Source organism: Meleagris gallopavo, chromosome 10 (genome assembly GCF_905368555.1).
Source record: "Meleagris gallopavo chromosome 10, MGAL_WU_HG_1.1, whole genome shotgun sequence".
Classification (NCBI taxonomy): domain Eukaryota; kingdom Metazoa; phylum Chordata; class Aves; order Galliformes; family Phasianidae; genus Meleagris; species Meleagris gallopavo.
Genome location: NC_139413.1, coordinates 2,769,429 through 2,788,994, shown reverse-complemented (window position 1 = coordinate 2,788,994; position 19,566 = coordinate 2,769,429). Strand labels below are relative to the sequence as shown.

Here is a 19,566-nt window from a genome sequence, read left to right as displayed (position 1 = left end):
CCTTCCTAACAGCCTCTGTCTGTCACTTGCTGGTGACCAAGCTTGGAAATGCCATCTGTGAGAGGGCTTATGCCCCACCTTGGATGGAAAGTGCTGAGCTTGTCCCTCCATGAGAAGGACTCTGAAATTTGTAGTTCCATGAAAGCTAAATTGGGTCAAATGTCTGTACTTCTTCCCAATGTTTTAACTCACTGCCATTTTCTTGCTTTTAGAGAAGCAGAAAAAAACCTACCCTTTCTTTTTTGTGTGCGTGAATGCATACAATTGCTCTCCAGAGTAATGGTGGTGGCACTGGTGCACTTATGTGGCACCAGAACATCATGATAATCCTTTCAGTACAGGATAATTATTTGGCTTTACTGCTGTATCCCTTGTAGCTGGATATCCATTTTCCTTTGCTAACATATGCTTGTCCTATTCAGTAGCAATTTGTTCTGAAAATGCTTGCATGCCTGCTGGGCAAGCTACATGAATACAGTGCAGATTCCTTTTTTGCACCTAAAAATTATTATGTGGAAAATCATTTGCAAAATCTAAGGCATTCAGAAGGCTGTGTGCAGTTTTCCCAGGAGAAGCTGAGGGACATTGGAAAATTTAGACTTTAATTTGTAGGGTACAATAAATTTTGGTCAGATGAATAAGTCTGTATCTGCCTCAGCGCATTCTGGATTACTTCAGTATTACACAAACAAACTAATTGCACAGCCTGCAAAATAATCACATCTGTTCACCCGTAACAACACAGCTCAGTCTTGGTTTCATGGCTTAAAATAATGTTCTTTGCTTTCATATGCTTCCTCATATTACCAGCTGCAAGTCTCTCTGAACCAGCATGGCTCCTGAGGTAATTGGTAGTAACACTTGTGTATAAAGATGTCAAAAGCTGCTTGTTGGAGCTCAGCTTCAAGAAAGTGGAACTGTTTCGATTCTTAGCTCTTTCACAAACCTGGCTAAGTCCAAAAGGGAAGGAAAACCAAACAAGAGCAGGTGGCACTTCAGCCAGCCCGAGAGCCAACCTAAAGTAGCTTTTTTTAAGGTCTTCCGAGATCCTTGTGTTAGCAGCTCGTGCTTGTAGAGTGTGGGCAGAGCAGTGCTTGTAAACGTGGGCAGGCTTGTCTGCAAGCAAGGGACTCCCACACTGGAAAAAGAAGGATGTTTTGCTTACAGTCTTCACTGAGATGGGAGGTGGGAAATAAAGAACGAAGTATCTAGTCATTACAGCATCAGTATGAGAAGTTTTTCTTGCTGGGTAGCTGACAGGTGCCCCAGAGGCTGAGCTGGAAGCACTGTTCCCAGGCAGAAGTCTCACCCACTCGTTAGCAGGTGACAGAAGCACCGAGCCCGTGTCTTGCAGGGCAGTGTACCGGGCAGGGCCTCCTGCTCTGCGTGTTCAAACTTCACTCTGCGCCGTCACCCAGAGGACTCGGTGGAGGCACGGGATGCTGGCACCTCAGCGGGCCGGGCACCGCCGGCGGCCGCGCTTTGCTAACAGCTACGTTCCATTCCCTCGCTTCGCAACTCGTAGCGATAAGTTTCTGAAGCCAAACCCGTCTCCAAATCCAGCCACGCGCACGCTTTTGTTTTACACCCGAACGGCCCGGCGATGCCCGCCCTGCCCCGCAGCGCCGCCCGCGGGCTCCCGCCGAGCCCTTTGTCCCCGCACCGCTCGGATGGACGCCGTCACGCCCGCCGCGATCCGCCGCTCCGCGCGGGCGAACGGCGCTCGGCTCGGCCCCGCCGCCAACAGGAAGCCCCCGGCGGGCCCGGGCGACTCGGGGCCGGGCCGAGGCGGGGCCTGGCTCTGCCGCCCGCCCTCCCGCCTCCCGCGCGGAGCGGAGCGGAGCCCAGGGGCCGCGCGGCTCGGGCCGGCCCGCGGCGGCGGCCGCTGACGGGGCGGAGCGGCGGCGGCGCCCGGCGGCTGCGGCATGTCCCGTCGAGGCGCCCGAGAAGGAACTGAGAATGAGATTGCCGTGGAAAGCTAAAATGGTAACCGGGTCTTCCCGCGGGGTGCTGGGTCGGCTTTGCGTCGCGGCGCCCGCCTGCGCTGCGGGACGGAGCCCGGCCGGGTCCGTGCGGGTCTGCGGCGGCTCTTTGTGCGGCTCCTCGCCGCGATCGTCACGGCACGTGTCCGGTTCAAGTCGGGGAGACGTCGCGCTCCTTGCTTTCTTTTCGTTAGCTGTGAATTTTAAAGCTTCGGCTGTGCAAAGTTTTTGCAGCTGGAAATAATAGGTTTTGAAGAAGCGAACCGCAGCGCTTCGGATCCCTCCTGTCAGAGGAGCGGAGGGTCGCTGCGCTTTACTCGCTCGTGGAAGTTGAAAGGCTGTCCGTCCGAGTGTGCAACGGTTTTTAAAAGTGCCATTCCTTCCCGAAATGAAAAGCCGGAGAGATTAATTGCTTTAGAGAAGGAGGGCGGGAGGGAGAGGGAAGAGAGGCTGCTAATCAAAACCAAACTATTTCCCTAGAAAAGACTTTGTACAACTATTTGAAATATGTGCTAGTCTAGGAAAAATAGCTAAATGGAAAGTCAGGGTATCTCGATACCACAGGAAGGGCCAGCTTGCCAAGAATATCTCCAGTGTTCCCTCCGTTTAAAAGTATCCATCTCGCTTTGATTGTTGTGTTTATTTTGTGCAGCCCATCTCTGCCCTCAGCAGCACGGCACCTGGTATGGATTGCGGTCTGCAGGAGAGGGGAAAAGTTCCTTTCTCTGTTTTTCTCTCCCTTTCCCGGCAGAGCTCAATTCAAGACTGGGGCGAAGAGGTGGAAGAGGGAGCTGTTTACCATGTCACCCTGAAAAGAGTGCAGATTCAGCAAGCTGCCAACAAAGGAGCGAGGTGGCTCGGGGTAAGTGAAGCTGGCATGGTGGCATTTTGGAAAACTGCTCATGGACTTTGGAGCCTGCTGCAGGGAGCTGGATTTTATACCAATCTCTGTGATATTAACTTCTAGCACTGATTGCTCTCGCCATTTAAAAACAACAACGCTGGAGTTGTCTGTCAGGGCAGTCTGAAAGAACTGTTGGCTCTTCCTCTTTTACTGATGTGTATAAAAACAGATCTGACCGGTCTTGGCTGTGGATCAGGTGATGCTTCATGCAGAAATAAGGGTTGCCTTTTGGTCTGATCTTAAAAGTTGGGCATTTAACAGTTATTTCAGATGGGCTATGGTTCATTTCAGTTGCTAGGAGTCTGCTTCATGTACCTCAAGCAAACAGTCACAATATTTTAACTAATGAGGGTCTCTCAAAAGTTAGCAGAAACTTCTTCCAAGTTTGAGTGAATGTAGATTTGGGTCTTGTTTCACTCTTTCTTTCTGGGCCACATGAGATGTTGGTATTCCCTTTTACTTGTCAGCATTTCTGCAAGAGCTACAGCTATGTGCTCGGTGTATTTCAAAGCAGAGAGGCTTTAGTGGTGAGTGAAATAAGCTTAAGTGCACACACACTTAATTTGGCATGCTGCTGAGTGCCTTTACCTTTGTCAGACCAAGTCTCCAGCTGATAGAAAATGTCCTCACTTCCCTGGAATCGCTGCAGCTGTGGCAATCTGAGCCAGGTCTTCAGGAGGTAGCTGTAACTTTGGTATTATTTTATGTTAATAGATTTTTTTCAAGATCAAAGGCAGTCACATAAGAACTTGGTTTTGTGATAGTGTCCGGGTTAGTATTTTAATTTTAGTATTTAGCCTTTTAAATTTGCTCAAAGATTTATATCAAATAGTTTTCTTGTGAAGTTCCACGTCATGAATCAATATAGCAATGCTGAAACCACGGTCAAGAAAGATAAGCAAATTTTGTCCTGCATACAGATAGCGCTTAGAATTTCTCCTTTCCATGCTTGCAAGAAGTACACAGAGTTCTGTTCAGAAGTGATAATTTCAAATGTGCTTCCTCTGAGTGGCAGATTTCCCATCTCTGCCTCCCGTTTTTACCAGGGTTGATAGAAAAACAGTAGAAAGTATTTTTGCACTCCTGTAAGATTCCCAGATGGTGGCTCTGTAAGAGGTGGAGGTCGCTGTGAGTGAGCCCACATCCCAAAAGCATCCTTCAGAAAAGCATTAATTTCTCCTGTTTCAGACAGTTGTTCTGTCTGTGTAGAAGGAATCTGCTAAGCCTTGATCAGATTCTCAAAGGAAGAACATGTCTGTGTTGCTCAGACCACTGGCACAGCTTATGGTGCTGGTCTCAGTAACAGGACAAGGGACTGCAAGGTCACAGAGGTGGCTTTTGGCTTTCTATGTCTAGTGCAAGCTTCTTCAGGTCAGATGGAGCCCTGTTAGTGGGGCAGTGTGTCACCTGTGCCGGGCATAAACGAGTGACTGCAGTTTCCAGGCTGGCATCTTTAATCAGCAATAATCTCATGCACTTTATTTAAAGATATTTTTAAACATATGGGTTTTTTGTTCCCTTAAGCTGTTCAGAACAGAAAATATTTTAAGCTCTTTGAGATCTTGTTTTATTAATGGCTTTACTGTGGTCCTAAGGCCAGCAAATAGCCTGTAACCCAGGATGTTATCTATGAATAGGCATCCCCACCTCCTGTGGTTTTGCCCTGAAATGCGTAATTGTCTCTTTTGTAATTGCCATCAGGTGATTCCTTATTTTTTTATTTATAATCTGGAGCTTACAGGGTTTTATGATGTAATTTTTCTTTTTTTTTTTTTTTCCCCTCAAAACTTTGAAATTCATAGAACTTAATTAAAAAGCTGTTGGATTCATCAGTGGCGGCCCTTGTTGGTACTACAGACATTCACCCTTAGGTTGAAGACAGGAGGACATCTGAAGAGTATGGGAATAGTGTAGTTGTGCGTCTGCAAATATTGAGCTTTACTTGTAACAAATATGGTAACTCTGTCACTGATTGCGTGTGGGCTAAGGTTAGAAAATGGTGACTTATTCAGTGTTGGTTTGTATCCTGCAAAGGTCTACTTAGTTTGACCTTCCCTGAGGCATTGAGTTTCTGGTGGTTTATTGCTGAGGGTCAGGTGCCTTGTGACTTGAAAAGCCAAAGTTCTTCAAGAACCTCCGTGTTGCATGTGGATATTGAATGTTGTGTGGCATCAGAGTAGGGGTTTGGTCCAGTGATTCTGGAGTGGATGGTTCTTAGTGGTGCTGTGTCTGTAAACTGCTTTGGAGACGTTTCAGCTGGAAAGCATTAGGTGGTGAATTACTTGATGTGTCCAGGGATGAATGCCTCCAGGGCTGGGGCATCCACAGCCTCCTTGGGCAACCTGTTCCAGTGCATCACCACCCTCCGTGTGAAAAACTTCCTCCTAATATCCAACCTAAACCTCCCCTGTCTGAGTTTAAGACCATTCCCCTTGTCCTATCAGTATTCACCCTCGTAAGCAGCTGTTCCCCCTCCTGTTGGAAGTCATGCATAAATATGTTCTTGAAGAGGTACCAGGAAGTGAATGACCTTAGATTATTTATATTTCAAGAGGGCTAATACACTTTTCTTAAAATTCTATACCCTAACATAACCATCCAGGCTTCTGAATGGTCATCCCTGCTGTGAGGGAATGTTTAAAAGCCCACTGTAGGATTACAGCTTAAGCACTGTGACCGCTTGTTTATTTTCAAACTTCTATAATTAATAAAAGGAGAAGATAAACAGGCTGTGACTTACACAGTCGACAGTAGTTCCGTATCTTTCAGAAGTGTGAAGCTTTTGTATAAACACCATATTTTCAGCTTTAAATTTAATACAGACATCAAAGGATGCCAATAATAACTACTGGTTTTGTCATTAAATGCTTAGTCACTAAATATTTAGTGAAGATTTAGACTTTAGGCACTACAGTATTAGGAAGGATTAGTAACCCCAGTAGTAGCTCAGTGTTGTGATAGATGCTGCACAAAAAGACTACCCTGACCAAAAGGAATGTACAGACTACGTATCAGATAAGGCACATATGGCTGTGCACATATTTATCTCTTCTGCTGGCCAGTATCTGAGGCAGTGCTATGAATCTCACAGCAGCCTTGGTGTTTTTCAAGTTATTTGCAAACATCAAGGCAATAGAGAGTCTTAGGAAAATTTTCCAAAGCCAAGTGTTTCTTCTGGAGGTGTTTAAAGAGGATCCCTAGTGAGCATGAAAAGTTCAACAAGAGAAAGCGTGAAGACTTTCTTTTTCTTTTTCTTTTTCTTTTTTTTTTTTTGAAACCTAAGTGGGTGGAAGTGTCTCCAGAATAGATGTGTGGCAGAAGGCATCGTCATGAGAGCGAGAGAGGTGGTGTGGAGACTGGGAACAATCCAGGAACCATGAAGGCTATGGAAACAGACTGATAACCTAACGTGTGAGAGAACGGGGAGGCAGAGAACTGTATAGATGGATGGGATGAGAAGGGCCAGGAGCCTTTTGAGTGGATGTTCAGCATCATTTTCAATGAGATTGCATCAGGCTAGAGAAAAAGACCTATCAGTAACAGGATTAGAAGGTGAGAGGGTGCAGCAAAGAGTTTTAATGATATGCCTAGAAAGAGAAGGTTGAATAAAAACTATGACACAAAAAGAACCTAAAAAATGAGATTGAGCTTACCGTTGAGGATGTAAAGGCAGCCCATAGAGAGGCTGGCACCCTGCATGTCAGACAGGACAGTGCTATTGTCTGTGAAGAAAAGGCAGCAAAGCAGAAAAGGCAGGTGAAGAGTTTAGCATTCTGTGGTCTTTTTTTGGTCTTGAACTGTCAGCCATGTACTTGTGAAACAAGGCTGAGAGACTGGCTGAATCATACTGTAGCCAGAAGCAGATAAGAGTAGAGCTGTATATGTAGATCAGCTTCTGAACACCTTAATTTCTGTTGCCAAGAGCAGTATGCTGACTGAGTATGAGTGCTGGAAAAGGTGACTCCAGTCGATGACTTACTGTAAGTCACAAACTGAAAAGTAAACAGGGAGTTGAAAGAAAAGGGAAGAAGCAGCAAGTAGGTGGAGAAAGAGGAGTTTTTTAAGAGGTGATGTACTGAAATAAACTTTGAATGGGAGAAGTGAGTGATGAGAATGTGAGAGGCAAAAGGTCCAAGAGAAGGAGTTATGGGGAAAGGGAAGGGATCTGTCAGATAAGTGACAGGATCAGAGAAGGAGCACAGGCAAGAAAATTCCACAGTTGTCACACAGCAGAAATGAGAGTTGCTCAAGACATCCTTTGCAAAGAGGAACGAGGGCTGGAGAATTTCAGGAGCAAGGACTGCAGATGTAGAATGAGATTAAATTGAAATACTGATTTTTATTTTTATTTTTTTGGACTGTGGAGAGGACAAAAATGAAGTAAAAGGGAGGAGAAAAAAGGTTTTACTGGTGAAGATAATTGGGCTGGTGGCTGTGTGTGTGCCAGGTGCCAGTGGGTGCGTCCAGTGAAGATGCACCAAGGCTAGGGGTGAGCAGGATGGACCCTACAGAGATGGAAAGAGAAAGGGATGAATGATGTAGGACAGTAAGGCAGGAAGAAATGAATGACTGTACAAAGACCAAAGAGTTTAAGACTACCTCAGTGGAAGAAGATCCTTGGTAACTGACAAGAATTGAGCCAAAGCAGTAGATACTACTAGGAAGCAAAGAGAAACTGCTGGTCTGGAAACAGCTGCCTGTGGGAGTTCTGCAGGTCAGTCTTGCAACTGAACTGCTGTCATGTGTTCGTTAAGGTCAGTGACAAAAGCAGAAGCACGCTGACAAAATCCAGTGGTCTGGCAGAGGAGAAGGCAACGAGAGGCTGACATTTGGGACTGGTGTAACTGGAGCAGGTTGAGGGTACGTAGCACAGAACACAAAGATATGTTTGTGAAAGAATTAAAATTTCTCCTACAGGCTGATATCTTTGTCCTTTTTTGTCCCTTCCAGCTTTGGGCATTTTAGTCAATCAAAGTACATGTGACCCACAAGGATAATGTAAACCAGAAAGGCAGATGTGATGCTCAGGTGTTGTTGGTTATTGGCAGCAGAGATGGGAAGCGTGGATCTCCTTGGATGGTGTCCTTGGTGTGACTCTGCAATTCTGGTTGTTTTCAAGAAAATTGGTTTAAACTAGGAGATAGGATAATCAAGAAAATGACAGCTGTGTCTGACTATTATCTGAAGATTATAGTTCGGTTATCTTAACAAAATGAATAAAGTTTCAAATCATCAGATCAACCAGATAGTGGGGTGACACTGCAGGGAGAGCAAAGAAAGCAAAGAACTGTACAGCATTAGCACTGATGCTGCCTTGTGGTAGAAGTCCCCACTGCGTTAACCATACTGATGAGGAAAAGATGAGGCTGTAAAGCCTTGCTTAATTCAAGGTAGGCAGTGGTGCTGGTCTGTCCTGGTGCTGGAGAGACTGCTCTGTGAAGAGGAGGTCACCAATGTCATTTTGTGTTCGAAGTTGTTTGAGAAGCAGCAGAGAAGGGCAGGTGGGAGAGGAGTACCTGCAGGGGAGGCAGGAGGTGATGGCAGTGAAAGTGCCTGAAGAGGGCCTTGTTTGTGTGGATGTGTGGACGTGCACTGGTAAGCAGAATGTGGGGAAGCAAATGCAAAAAAGTAGCAGAGAGGCGTTAGAAAAGATTGAAAAATCCTGGTGTGGAAATGGAGGAGGGGGGACAGTGGGATAAGAATAATAGAAAGGATGCGTGCTACAGAAAATGAGCAGCGAGAGGCATGGGTGTGGTACAGGCAGATGGACAAGAAGATTACAGAATGAAAAACAGAGTTTTCAAAGTCCAGTGAAGTTATTTTTTGCAGAGCTCCCCTGTCAGCCAGCTGAGTGCTTTATCTCCCCCTTCCAGGGGCTATAGGGAGGGGTGGGAGACTTGTGTCCAGAGCTCCAGGAATCTGAGGGAAGCAGAGAGCAGTGGGAGCCAGGAGGGGCTCCTTAACGCTTGCAAATGTTCTTCCTGTCAGAGTGCTTTACCTTACCCTGAAAGGAGTGGGGAAAAGACCTGTGCATTGCCTCTGGAGTTTTTACTGGGGCAGGTCTCAGGAAATCCAGCCAGGAATGGGAGTTCCCCTGAGCCCAGTGCTCTGGAGGAGCCATGCAAGGTCTGTATCTCCACATCTTAAATGGTTGCTAAGCTTTGTGAGCCAGTCCTCAAGTACTAAGTTTCTCACTGTACTAATGGATGACACAGACTGCTCTTCCTTTCTGTCTTAAATATCCAGATAACGGTGAAATAATAAGCTCCCTCATGGCCAGTGCTGCCTGATTTAGTTTAGCCATTGGTTAAATTTCTAAAGCAGATTTTAGAGACACGTTTTTTTTTTCCTTGTGCTTTCCTTTTTGGCCGCAGCTGGACTTCTGGCTCTGGAGTCTGTTAAGTGAGAGACTGACTCAAAAGATTACTTATCTCTCAAGCCATCTTTAATGCTACAGCACTGGGTGTACAGCTGAACGTATTCTTCCAAAACTATAAAGACCTTGTTGTGAAAGGGTGCTCCAAAATTCTAAAAGGGAACAAGGTGAGAGGCATCAACTCTGTCATTAAATATTTATGTATTTTCCTAGCACTGATAGTGTTTGATAAGTACCTTTCCTGAGAACTTCATGGCGCATTAAAACTGATTTTTGAATAATTGTCTTGTGCTGCATGTAACCACGTGTTTGGCTTCTGAATGCTTCTGTAGTCATGTACGTTGGCAGGAAGCTTGTGTTGGAGAGATCAGTGAGAAATGGTCTAATTGCAATTAGGACCTCGGATATAACCTTCTCACTGACTTGAAAAACAAGTCTGCAAAGAAGTTTTAGTTGGGATTTATTTTCTTTCCAATGCTGACCTCCTAAGTACAGGTTGAGATTTAAATGGTGCCTGGAACCATCAACTTTTTAGGAACATGCAAAGCCTCACATTTTCTCTGAGCCTGATCCTGCCCTCCTCTACGCACTTTTAAGCCAGCTCTGTGATTTATTTTTGTCTTACTCTTAGGTCCCAGATGTTCTTCTCAAGTGTAGTTTCCTGTGCAGTCAATAGGCCAGCACTTAGCTGATCTTTGTCCTTGCTGCAGCTTTCTGTTTTTTTACTCTTGATCTGTAGCATTTGTTGGTCTCTTCTGGCTAAATCAGACTCCTTGAAATCAGGTGCCTGCTGCCTGTTGTGATCACCGAGCCCAAGGCTGGGCTGTAGTTCTGACTGTGTATTTGGCAGAAGTAGAAAGGCAGTTGACAAGCAGCTGACAGGCACCCTGCTGTTGCACTCAGAATGCTGTGTTCTCTGAGGACTTGTCTTGCAGATGGAGGATGGAAGATGGGGAGCGCTCACGTGGATTTGGTGTGGCAGAAGGTAGTTGCCAACTGCTGGAGACCCACAAAGGAATGCAGTTAGGAGATTTCAGAGACAATCAAATGATTTTATGTATGGACAGGTACACAGTTATCAAAAGAAAGCCCTGGAATTCATTCGGCTTACCTTCTGGTTTTGAGTAGGCTTTCCTCCTGCCCTTTCCTTCAGCTGTAGTCATAGCTGTACACTAGCATCACAGCCCTTATTAACAACTGCTTTTTCCTTACTTCCTCATTCAGGTATGCTTTTCTGCTCTAGGGATATTCCGGGTAGCACACTCCGATGCAATCATTAGCTGGGTGTCTGTGCAACAAACATCTGAACATGAGACCTGAGCTTATTATGAATTTTAAAATAGAAGCCTGAAAAATTACTGTCTTTTGTTTTTGCAGTCCCAAGTGCAACGTGCATGATGAGAAGGATAACTAGCTTTATAGCACCGTATCGTGCTTTTGGTCATGTCTAAAACCTCACATTGCAAACTGTCAGAGAGTGACAGGATTGCAGTGCTTTAGTCTTGCATACTATTAACGAGTGAGGCTATAGGATGCTCTTGCTTGGCCACTTGGAACTAGGAAGAGACACAGAGGAAGCTTCTCTTCACATAGGGCTGTGCAGAGGCATCTCCTGCTAATGACTGTTCCATTAAGTGGAATAATGAGAGGTAAGGGAGTCTCAGAAGAGCAGATGTTGCTGTTGACTGCACTGTTCTGTTTTTGCACTGATTGTTTTTGACTGCGTCTTGGAAATCTCTCAGCCAATCTGTTTCAATCTGAAAGCTTGCTTTTGACATACTTTAAGGTTACCTGTGACACGTGGGGACATAACAACACCCTGTACTGTAAGTGATATCCCCTGGGAATTCCTCTGATAGCCAGGATGCCTGTCTATTCTAACTATGCTACTTGGATGGCAAAGATCCTGTCTTAATTATAGTGTCTTAACTGTCCTGCTGCTAACATCAGTGGATTTTGTTTTGCTTGCTTCTCCAAGAAGAAAGGAGTGAAAGGGGTAACAAAAAATCAGCTTGCTCTGAAGAGAAACTGGCATTTTCCTTCTGAACGTTGGAAGATGTAGGTCACTTGTTGGGTTAAAGAAGTGTTGGCAAGGAATGTGGCTATGTGTCATCGGAAAGCCTGGGAGAAGCAGCATATGAACTCAACTGAGATGCTGGGGAGAGAACAGCCCTGGAGAAACCATTAGTTTTACAGTTCAGGGTTTGATGTTTTCATTTAAGAAACAGACTGAAGCATTGCAAGCATGTTAGTCACACTTGGATTTAAATTTAGCCTTGCTAAAGCTAATTAAAAATATGTTTAGTGACAGTGTGTGTATGCATGCTTTGAACACGCATCTTTGACTGCCGGTGTAGGAATCCATTCTCTGAATACACAGCTTCCTATAGCAGCGCTGTAAGGAGCCACAGCTGTGTGCAGAAATGATCACAAACAATCAGATCTTGGCCTAGCTCCTAAAAGGCAATAGTGTTACCTTGTGTGACAGGGGTAAATGGACGCTGACACAGTGTGATTCATACTTTTCCTTGTCCTTATGTAGCTGGCGTGCGGTTTCTTGCTTGTCGTCGTGCAGCTGGTGTGTAGCCTCTTGCAGACCAGAGGCAGAGTAAGTCTGATGTCTTAGTGTTGTTTATTACCCCAGGAAGATAGTTTCAGAGCTCATAAAACATTATTTTTGGTGTTGTGGTTTGTTTACACCAGAAAAGCAGAAATGCCCCTCGTGTTTGAAATGGTTTGTCATCTGTGCATCGCTCAGCCAGCAGCAAAGCTCTCTTGTCCAGTGGATATGGGCCAGGCTGACAAACCATTCTTTGAATACTGCAGTGGTATTTTGATGTAGGTTATGTACAAACTTTTCAGTCTCTTTTCATGTTCAGTGGCCACAGAAATTCATGAGATTTGGCCCATAGTTTTCCGTGAGTGCTACACCAGCAGGTAACGCCACCTTTAGGGCTGAATTATGAAGTCTGTGTTATATTTTTATGATTCCTGGGATAAGAATTTTCTTTGAAATGTGTGAAAGTGGATTTTTTATGGAAATCACTCTAATTTGGACCGAAATGGATTCATACTAGTGCCTGAATACAGCAGCTTTGTCGTTCAGTTCAGCATGATGCCGCCGATAATTCACCGGAAGGAAAGTGAAAGCATATCCTAGTGAAATGATAATGATCCTGAATTCTTACAGCATCTTTTATCCAAATGGCTTTCAAAGCATGCCCACAAATTTTCAGCAGACAGGCTATGCATACTTTGCCATATGTTGTAGTATAACGTGGTATAAAACTCTGCCTTTGGGTAGGGCTTACAGCTCAGCAGCAGTGCTGATGCTTTGGATTTGGCGTACCATAGAACCATCTAGGTTGCAGAAGGCTTCTGAGATCATGCAGTCCAACCATCTACCCATCCCCACTGTGCCCACTAAACCATGTCTGTGAAGTTCCCCTTTCTTCTGGGAGGTGAGAAAACAGTATTTCTGGGACAATCTGGCTTTTTAAAAGCCACTTTTTTTCCTTTTTTTCTTTTGAGGTTGTTGAAGAGTTTGAAGCATTAGATAAAGTTCTTGGGAAACTGATTAGTTGTCAGAGTTGCAGGATGATATTTAGTGGCTTCGTTGTTTTATCACACGGATATCTTCCCCACATGTGGCAAAACAAGAAGCAGCTGGTTAACAGTGCATAGCAGCGCACTGAAACAATTTAGGACCAGAAGTGAATTAATTGGAACCGTTTGAGAAGACCTGGACATCTGAGAGTAGAGGGTTCTGTGCAAGACTTCACTCACCTCGCAGCAGCAGTTGTGAGAGCAACCTCATATATCAGGCTGCAGTAGGAAAGGGGGGAATGAAGCTACGAGAGGATACTGTAGTATCTCTGTTGCTCCCTCATCTCAAAGCAAAGAGAACTAGAAACAGGATATGCAGATGGGATATGACTGTGGCATTTGATGAGGGACTGGAAAGGTGAGGACTATCCAATCTGGGGTTTGGTGTAAGCAGGATTGATATAAAGATTTAATGATAAGTGCATTTTTAAAAATGTTCCCAGGATCGGGGCTTGGCACTGTCACTGAATAGGAAAGAAAATGCTTGAAATGGTGAGGGGAGCAGGGATGCTTTGGTGCCAGGGAGTGTTTCATAGAATCACAGAGTGGCCTGGGTTACAAAGGAGCACAATGCTCATCCAGTTCCAACCCCCTGCTGTGTGCAGGTCGCCAACCAGCAGCCCAGGCTGCCCAGAGCCACATCCAGTCTGGCCTTGAATGCCTGCAGGGATGGGGCGTCCACAACCTCCTTGGGCAACCTGTCCTAGTGCCTCACCACCCTCTGTGTGAAAAACTTCCTCCTAATATCCAACCTAAACCTCCCCCATCTCAGTTTAAGACCATTCCCCCTTGTCCACCCTCATAAACAGCTGTTCCCCCTCCTGTGTTTGGTGGAAAGCAGTACATTAAAAGCAAGGGGAAAAAGATGCTTGTACTTTTTCACTGTATGTAATTAACCTGAAGGACTCACTGCTAGAAGTAATGGAGTCCAATAGTCTAGAAGGTTTGAGGGAGAATTGGGCATTTATAAAAATAATGAGAACAAACGCATGAACACTGCCTGAGATTGAAAACAGCCACGTAACTCTTTACTGTTTAGGTGTAAAACAAACACTTCCCATGACTGAGCAGTCTTTCCTTTTAGATCGGTTATTCTTTATGTTGTGTTATTTCTGCACCTTGGTCTGTAACATCTGGCCACTGTCAGGAGGAAAATCCTCTAGCTTAGCTTAAGATGACAATTATTATGTGTTGCCATTTATAAAGTTCTGTTTTCTATTTGTTTGTAGCAAATATTTAACAAGGCAAAATAAAATTGAACACAGGCACTCATAAAAAGAATCCTGAGAACTCAAATGTCCTGAAGATGTCACAGCCATATTGCAACACGACCTGGGAGTTTGCTGTGGGCCTGCTTTCCTACAGCCTCATGCTGCTCGACGAGAACTTTGGGTGCTCAGATCCTGCTTTTTTCATGCATAAAATGAACGTTTGCATCTTTGCTGCTTGAGGCTCTGTAAATGTAGGAATTGCGTGGGTTGCTGTGCCCCATACAGCTTCATAATAGCTGCCTTAAAAATAAGACAGCTAGAACAGAGCATGGTACTCTACATGTGGTCCCATCAGACCTTTTATGCAGGGGAAGAATAATGTCCCTTGACTTGATTCAGTACTCTCTATTTATACATTGCAAATTGTTTGCTTTTTGCTGCCGCTTCCAAGTGTTGTGCTGAAGGATTGAGTGCTCTGCCTACTCTAAGCCTTGAGATCTTTCCTCCGATCCGTGTGCCACAGTGGGACCTTTAAAGGTAGTACTTTCAACAGACCTTTTTTGCTGGGCTCTTAAGTTTCTCGGCGCTTGGTTGCCTAAGCCATCTGTTGCCCATGGGATGTCGATACCCTTTGACTGCTTTGTCAGCCAAAGGTGTGAAGGTTTTTAGCAGTTGAGTTGGTAGCAGTCACCAACCTTGTGCTCTGTCAAGCTGCTGGGTTGCAGCCTGGTGGAGTTTTCACTTGTTCCTGTTTGCCACGGTTTTATTTACCCCTTGACATAAGGGATGGTAGTTTATGCCTCATGTCTTGGCGCTGTGTGTTGAATCATATTGAGTTGTTGATTTGATTCAAGCCAGTGCACAATGTCCTTCAGTTGTTTTTTTTTTATGGTACTCGTGGATTGGATTTATTGGGTGAGGATGGTAACATTTCAAAGCTTCATCAGCGTTGGGTGCCAATGGCAAGTCAGTACACCCTTCAGGATTAACTACTGACTTCAGTGCAGAAGAGATTAGGTAAGTAAATGCTCCTGAGGTGTGTTTGGGAGCCAGTATAAACAGTGCAGGCAAATACAACAAGAAAATGTTTATGAAAATATGCCCACACGTCCTTCTGTCTTAGTGCTTGGCTTGTAGCATTCTCTGGCCCTACCTGCGATGCACTGTGCATTTTTAGAGCAGAAACCCTTGAAGGCAGGGATGGTGCCTTACATTTTGACATAGCAGCCATTGTGCTGCTGTTGTAAATGTCTCTTAAGTAACAATAATCCATTTCATTTGGAAGTCAGATCTTACACTTCGCATTCTTCCCAATGAGTGCCACAGATTGATTCTGGCTGTGCAGTCGGTCTGCTGGCTCCCTGCAGCATGTGAAATGGGAATGAACTCTTGCACGCTTACTTGAACCACGAGGCTTGCATTCTTCTTTGTACAAAAGCAGTCTTCTTGTTCAGAAAACTCCACAGATGACTGTGGAGTTAGAAGAGGACAGAGAAGAAAAGAAAATCGCTATTAACTCCTGATGCATAATTAAACAACAAAAAAAGGACAGACAATAACGTGGAGGACTCTGTTTCATCTTACAGTCTGACATTTTTCGCTTGCTCTTTCCCCTCTACTTGTAAGCTACGCTTCTTGTGCATTCTGACTCAGTACTTCCACGTAATTATGTGTGTTTTGATTTGTATTCACTGCCTAAGGATTTAAGTTCAACTGCAGCAGAACTCCAAAACTGAAATACAGACGTCTGTGGGTTCAGCGCCAGCTCACGCAGCTGGTGCTGCTTTCTGCAATGTCAGAAGAGATGGGTTAAAGGCCGGGTGCTGTACGTAGTTATAAGAATGCAGTCATTTTTCTAGATATATAATGTGCTTCTTTATCATACGCTTTGGCAGATTATTGTGCAAAAATGCCAGTTTCTCATAGGGACCTATGTAATTAGCAGAAGAACGCTGCCATCACAGATATGTGCGTGCACATGTGAGCGTTCATAGGCTCACACTACGTGTGTATGTGTGCGAGAGAAGAATCTTAACAGACTCCATAATCAATCCCCTGTGATGTCTAGATAATCTAGTAAAAATGCAGTTTGGCCTGAACTACTGATGGAACTAATATTTTTGGACTCTCTTAGTGCTCGAGTAAATGTTCAAGCTAGCAACTTTTAATATTAAGTAACGCTATCTTGCTGCTTTTTCTGGTCAGGCCCCACCCTGGAGACATCTCTTAGTTTCAAAACAAAGAGTAGTAAAAAGCACAGCCATTGAAATGAAGTTTCTAATTCAATTTAGATATGTACTCATGCTACGGTCATAAAAATGCTTTACTGCTAACCTATTTCTGCTTTAAAATGTTAAAAAAGCTTGGCAGTGGAGATTACTCACAGAAATCATTATGAAACATGAAAAAACATTTCCTTGTTTCTCTTCTTTCTTCCACAAAATTCAATTTATTTTAAAATCTGAATCAATCTTCTGCTGAACATTTTCTCCTCTGCCAGAACGCGCACCTACAGTGTTATTTTCCAGCTACTCATGCTGTTAAAATCCATCACTCTTGCCTTGTTGTTTGCACTGAGGGCAGTAGCCGTTTACATTGATTTCCTGAGTCAGTGTGATTTTAATTTCTGGGTACTGCTGGGGCAAGCTTTGTAGTGTGAAAGGGAAGCCAGCGATCCAATCGGGATAAATAAAACCATTTTGGGTTATGTAATGTGTATTCATGTTGTAATTATGCAACACAATTCTTACTTCTGCCATCCTTACAACCATTTTGAGTTCAGCAGTTTTGCCTGCTGTCTCACACAGGACGTTCTTTGTTTCTACTGACTGAGCAGAAAGTGATGATGAGCTTTACAATTAAATTAAATTACATTCCTGGAAGGGAAAAAAGTGGGGCAGCTTTTCACAGGATAAGCATCACAGTTTATGACTCCCAACAATACAAGCACTGGGGAGAAATGATCTCTGTGCATCTGAACGGTCAAAATACATTTTTTTTTCATGCTGATCTATAATTGCCATCAAATGGTGTAACTCTTGCCATCGTAAATGTCTGGCCATGTTAGTGGCAACATCAAGCATTCAAGCATTCCTTCTCCCTGCTATACTTGGCATTTATTAAAAATTTGCAGCGTGAAAGACTTGTGGCAAATTACTTCACCAACCAGTGTTTCACAAACTGAATTTCTGTAGTGTTTTTTCTTGAGGTAGATGGAGAGTTTTCATCATCTCTAAGAACCAGACAGCTTATAAACATGAGGGTAATTAAGAATGTTCAGCTTCTGCGTGGTGGTGATGGAGCGGGGCTGATTCCATAGCAGCACTGAGTGGCATCGGCATTCAGTTGTACTGCAAATAATACCGTGCTGTCTGGCCCTGTGTTAAAGTATTCAAGGGCCGTATAACAACCACGTGGGGAATTAAGGAGCTGGGCAGTACGCAGCAAAGCATTGCTGGTGAGGTGGATGAGACTGGGAGATGAGGCTGTAAGGAACGGGTAACCTGGGTACAGAGCCCTGAGGACAAAGCTCTCAATCCCAAGGCAGGCTGTAAGCTTGGAGAATGACTTCAGCAGCTGTATTTTTTACTATATTTTAATCTGTCCTGAAGAGTGTAGGTGTAGGTGACTTGGGGAGAAGGGTCTGATGCTGTAGGCCTTTCACATGTGCACTGCATTAAAACAGCAGCAAGTATTTTGTGTAGAGGCCATACCGTTGTGATGTCACTGCATTATGTAGTCTGACTTCCAGCTTATGAAGCCTGATGTGTATAAAGTTCTTAATATTTGCATGCAAAAGGAGTCCTGGAAGGGATTCATATGTGCTTTTAAGTCAGTAATTTAACCTCAGCTGCCTAATTAAATTAAAGAAAGTAGGTTGTTACATGTGCACGTTTGTTTATATGTACATAAAGTTTGGAAGTTGACATGGTCTTAGCCATTCATGCAACACTTTTGCAGTTGGACTAGGTGATTTTTGAAGGTCTTTTCCTACTGAGCTGTTCTACCCTACTTAAATACATTTCAGAGTTCATTTAGCTCCTCTGTAGGAAGTGCCTGCTGGGAAATGAATATCACTATCACGTGCTACAACAATTATTTGACCTGCATACCAGAAGTATGGCAAGTTTGTTTGGTTTTCTGTTTGTTTTTGTTTTTCTCCTTGTTTGCTGTGCCCTTTAAGTTGCTTGGACAGTACTCTGTAATCACTTTATCCCAGTGCAAGAGCTCTATAAATGTCTGTTCTGCTGAACACTGTCTCAACCCAGTGCTCAGACCCAGACTGACTGTTGTTGCATGGCACTGGCAGATCCCTCCAAAGACAATAAAATGGGTGAAGAAAAATGGGGGAGTTTTCATTTTGGTGAGAGACAGTTTGTTCTCAAGTAGGTCTTAAAAGAAGTGAGCTGGAGTCTGGCCTTTGAGCTGAATGTATGGATCTGTCATTTTACAGCTGCTATTTCTACCTTCCACCATCTGCTCATTGCAATAAAATGATGTTAGGTTGGTGGTCTTCTACATCTGTTGTATGGACTCAGTGTAGAAATAGCACTGCTTAGCTCTGCAGAGGGCTTGTCGTCTATGAACTCAGAAGTAGTTCACAGAGGAGGTCAGTTCTCAGCTGCCCTTTCAGAGCTGGCAAAACAGAGGCACACAGACGTCTTGCACACGGCCACCCAACTGCCTGGTGCTACCACAGCCCACATTGCTGGAGTGCTCCCTTGAGATCCCTTGGAGCATAGAATCATTAAGGGTAGAGAAGACCTCCAAAACCATCTGGTCCAACTGCCAGTCCATCCCCACCATGACCACTAAACCACGTCCTTCAGTGCCACATCTCCGCAGTTCTTGAGCACCTCCAGGGATGGTGACCCCACCACCTCCCTGGGCAGCCACTGCCTCACTGCTCTTTTGGAGAAGAAATTTTTTCTAATATCCAACCTGAACATCCCCCAGTGCAACTTGAGAGCATCAGCTCTCATCCTAAAGCATCTCTCAGAAGGGACTCTTCTTGCAGGACTGTGGTCTGGAGATTTGCACAGCTACTCTGAAAAGAGTTGCATTTCTCCTAAGAGGTGGCCAGTGGTTCTGGCTCAGCTCTGTGGTGCCCAGCCAAACACTTACTCAGTGATTTGTCTGAAGTTTTATAGATAGGGGTTATATTAACGTCTGGGGTGGTTTGTGGCAGAAACTTCCTGTCTGAGTGCAGTGTTTTCCAGCACTCATAACTGAGGCCTGCACTCTGCGTGTAAATGCAGCACCTCTGCCCCTCGGTGCTTGCAGAGTGCAGTGTATTGTCATTAGGAGCTGAGGTCAAGATAACTGGAAGCAGTTCTCAAGTCAAAGTCCAGTGCAATATTTGATCTGCCTGGCATCTTTAGTCCCGCTTTCCTCTGCTCAACAGCTCTTCCTTTCTCCTTTAGACTTACTAGCATGTAGCTCAGCCTTGGCACCCACCAGCCTCCCAGACAGGCTGCAAGCAGCAAG

At 44.6% G+C, this 19,566-nt stretch overlaps 1 protein-coding gene across 2 annotated transcripts in view; it reads left to right on the top strand.

Annotated features, from left to right (window-relative positions):
• Positions 1 to 1,673: 1,673 nt before the first annotated feature.
• RGL1 (ral guanine nucleotide dissociation stimulator like 1) overlaps positions 1,674 to 19,566 on the top strand; it is a 65,489-nt gene continuing 47,596 nt past the window's right edge. The window contains exons 1-2 of one of the 2 annotated variants that reach the window (XM_085232186.1): positions 1,674 to 1,986; positions 2,734 to 2,844. In XM_085232186.1, the coding sequence (XP_085088312.1) occupies positions 1,960 to 1,986; positions 2,734 to 2,844 (138 nt within the window). In that variant the 5' untranslated portion in view covers positions 1,674 to 1,959. Of the gene's footprint in view, positions 1,987 to 2,733; positions 2,845 to 19,566 lie in introns of those variants that run through there. The other variant, XM_085232187.1, reaches the window with a different exon arrangement.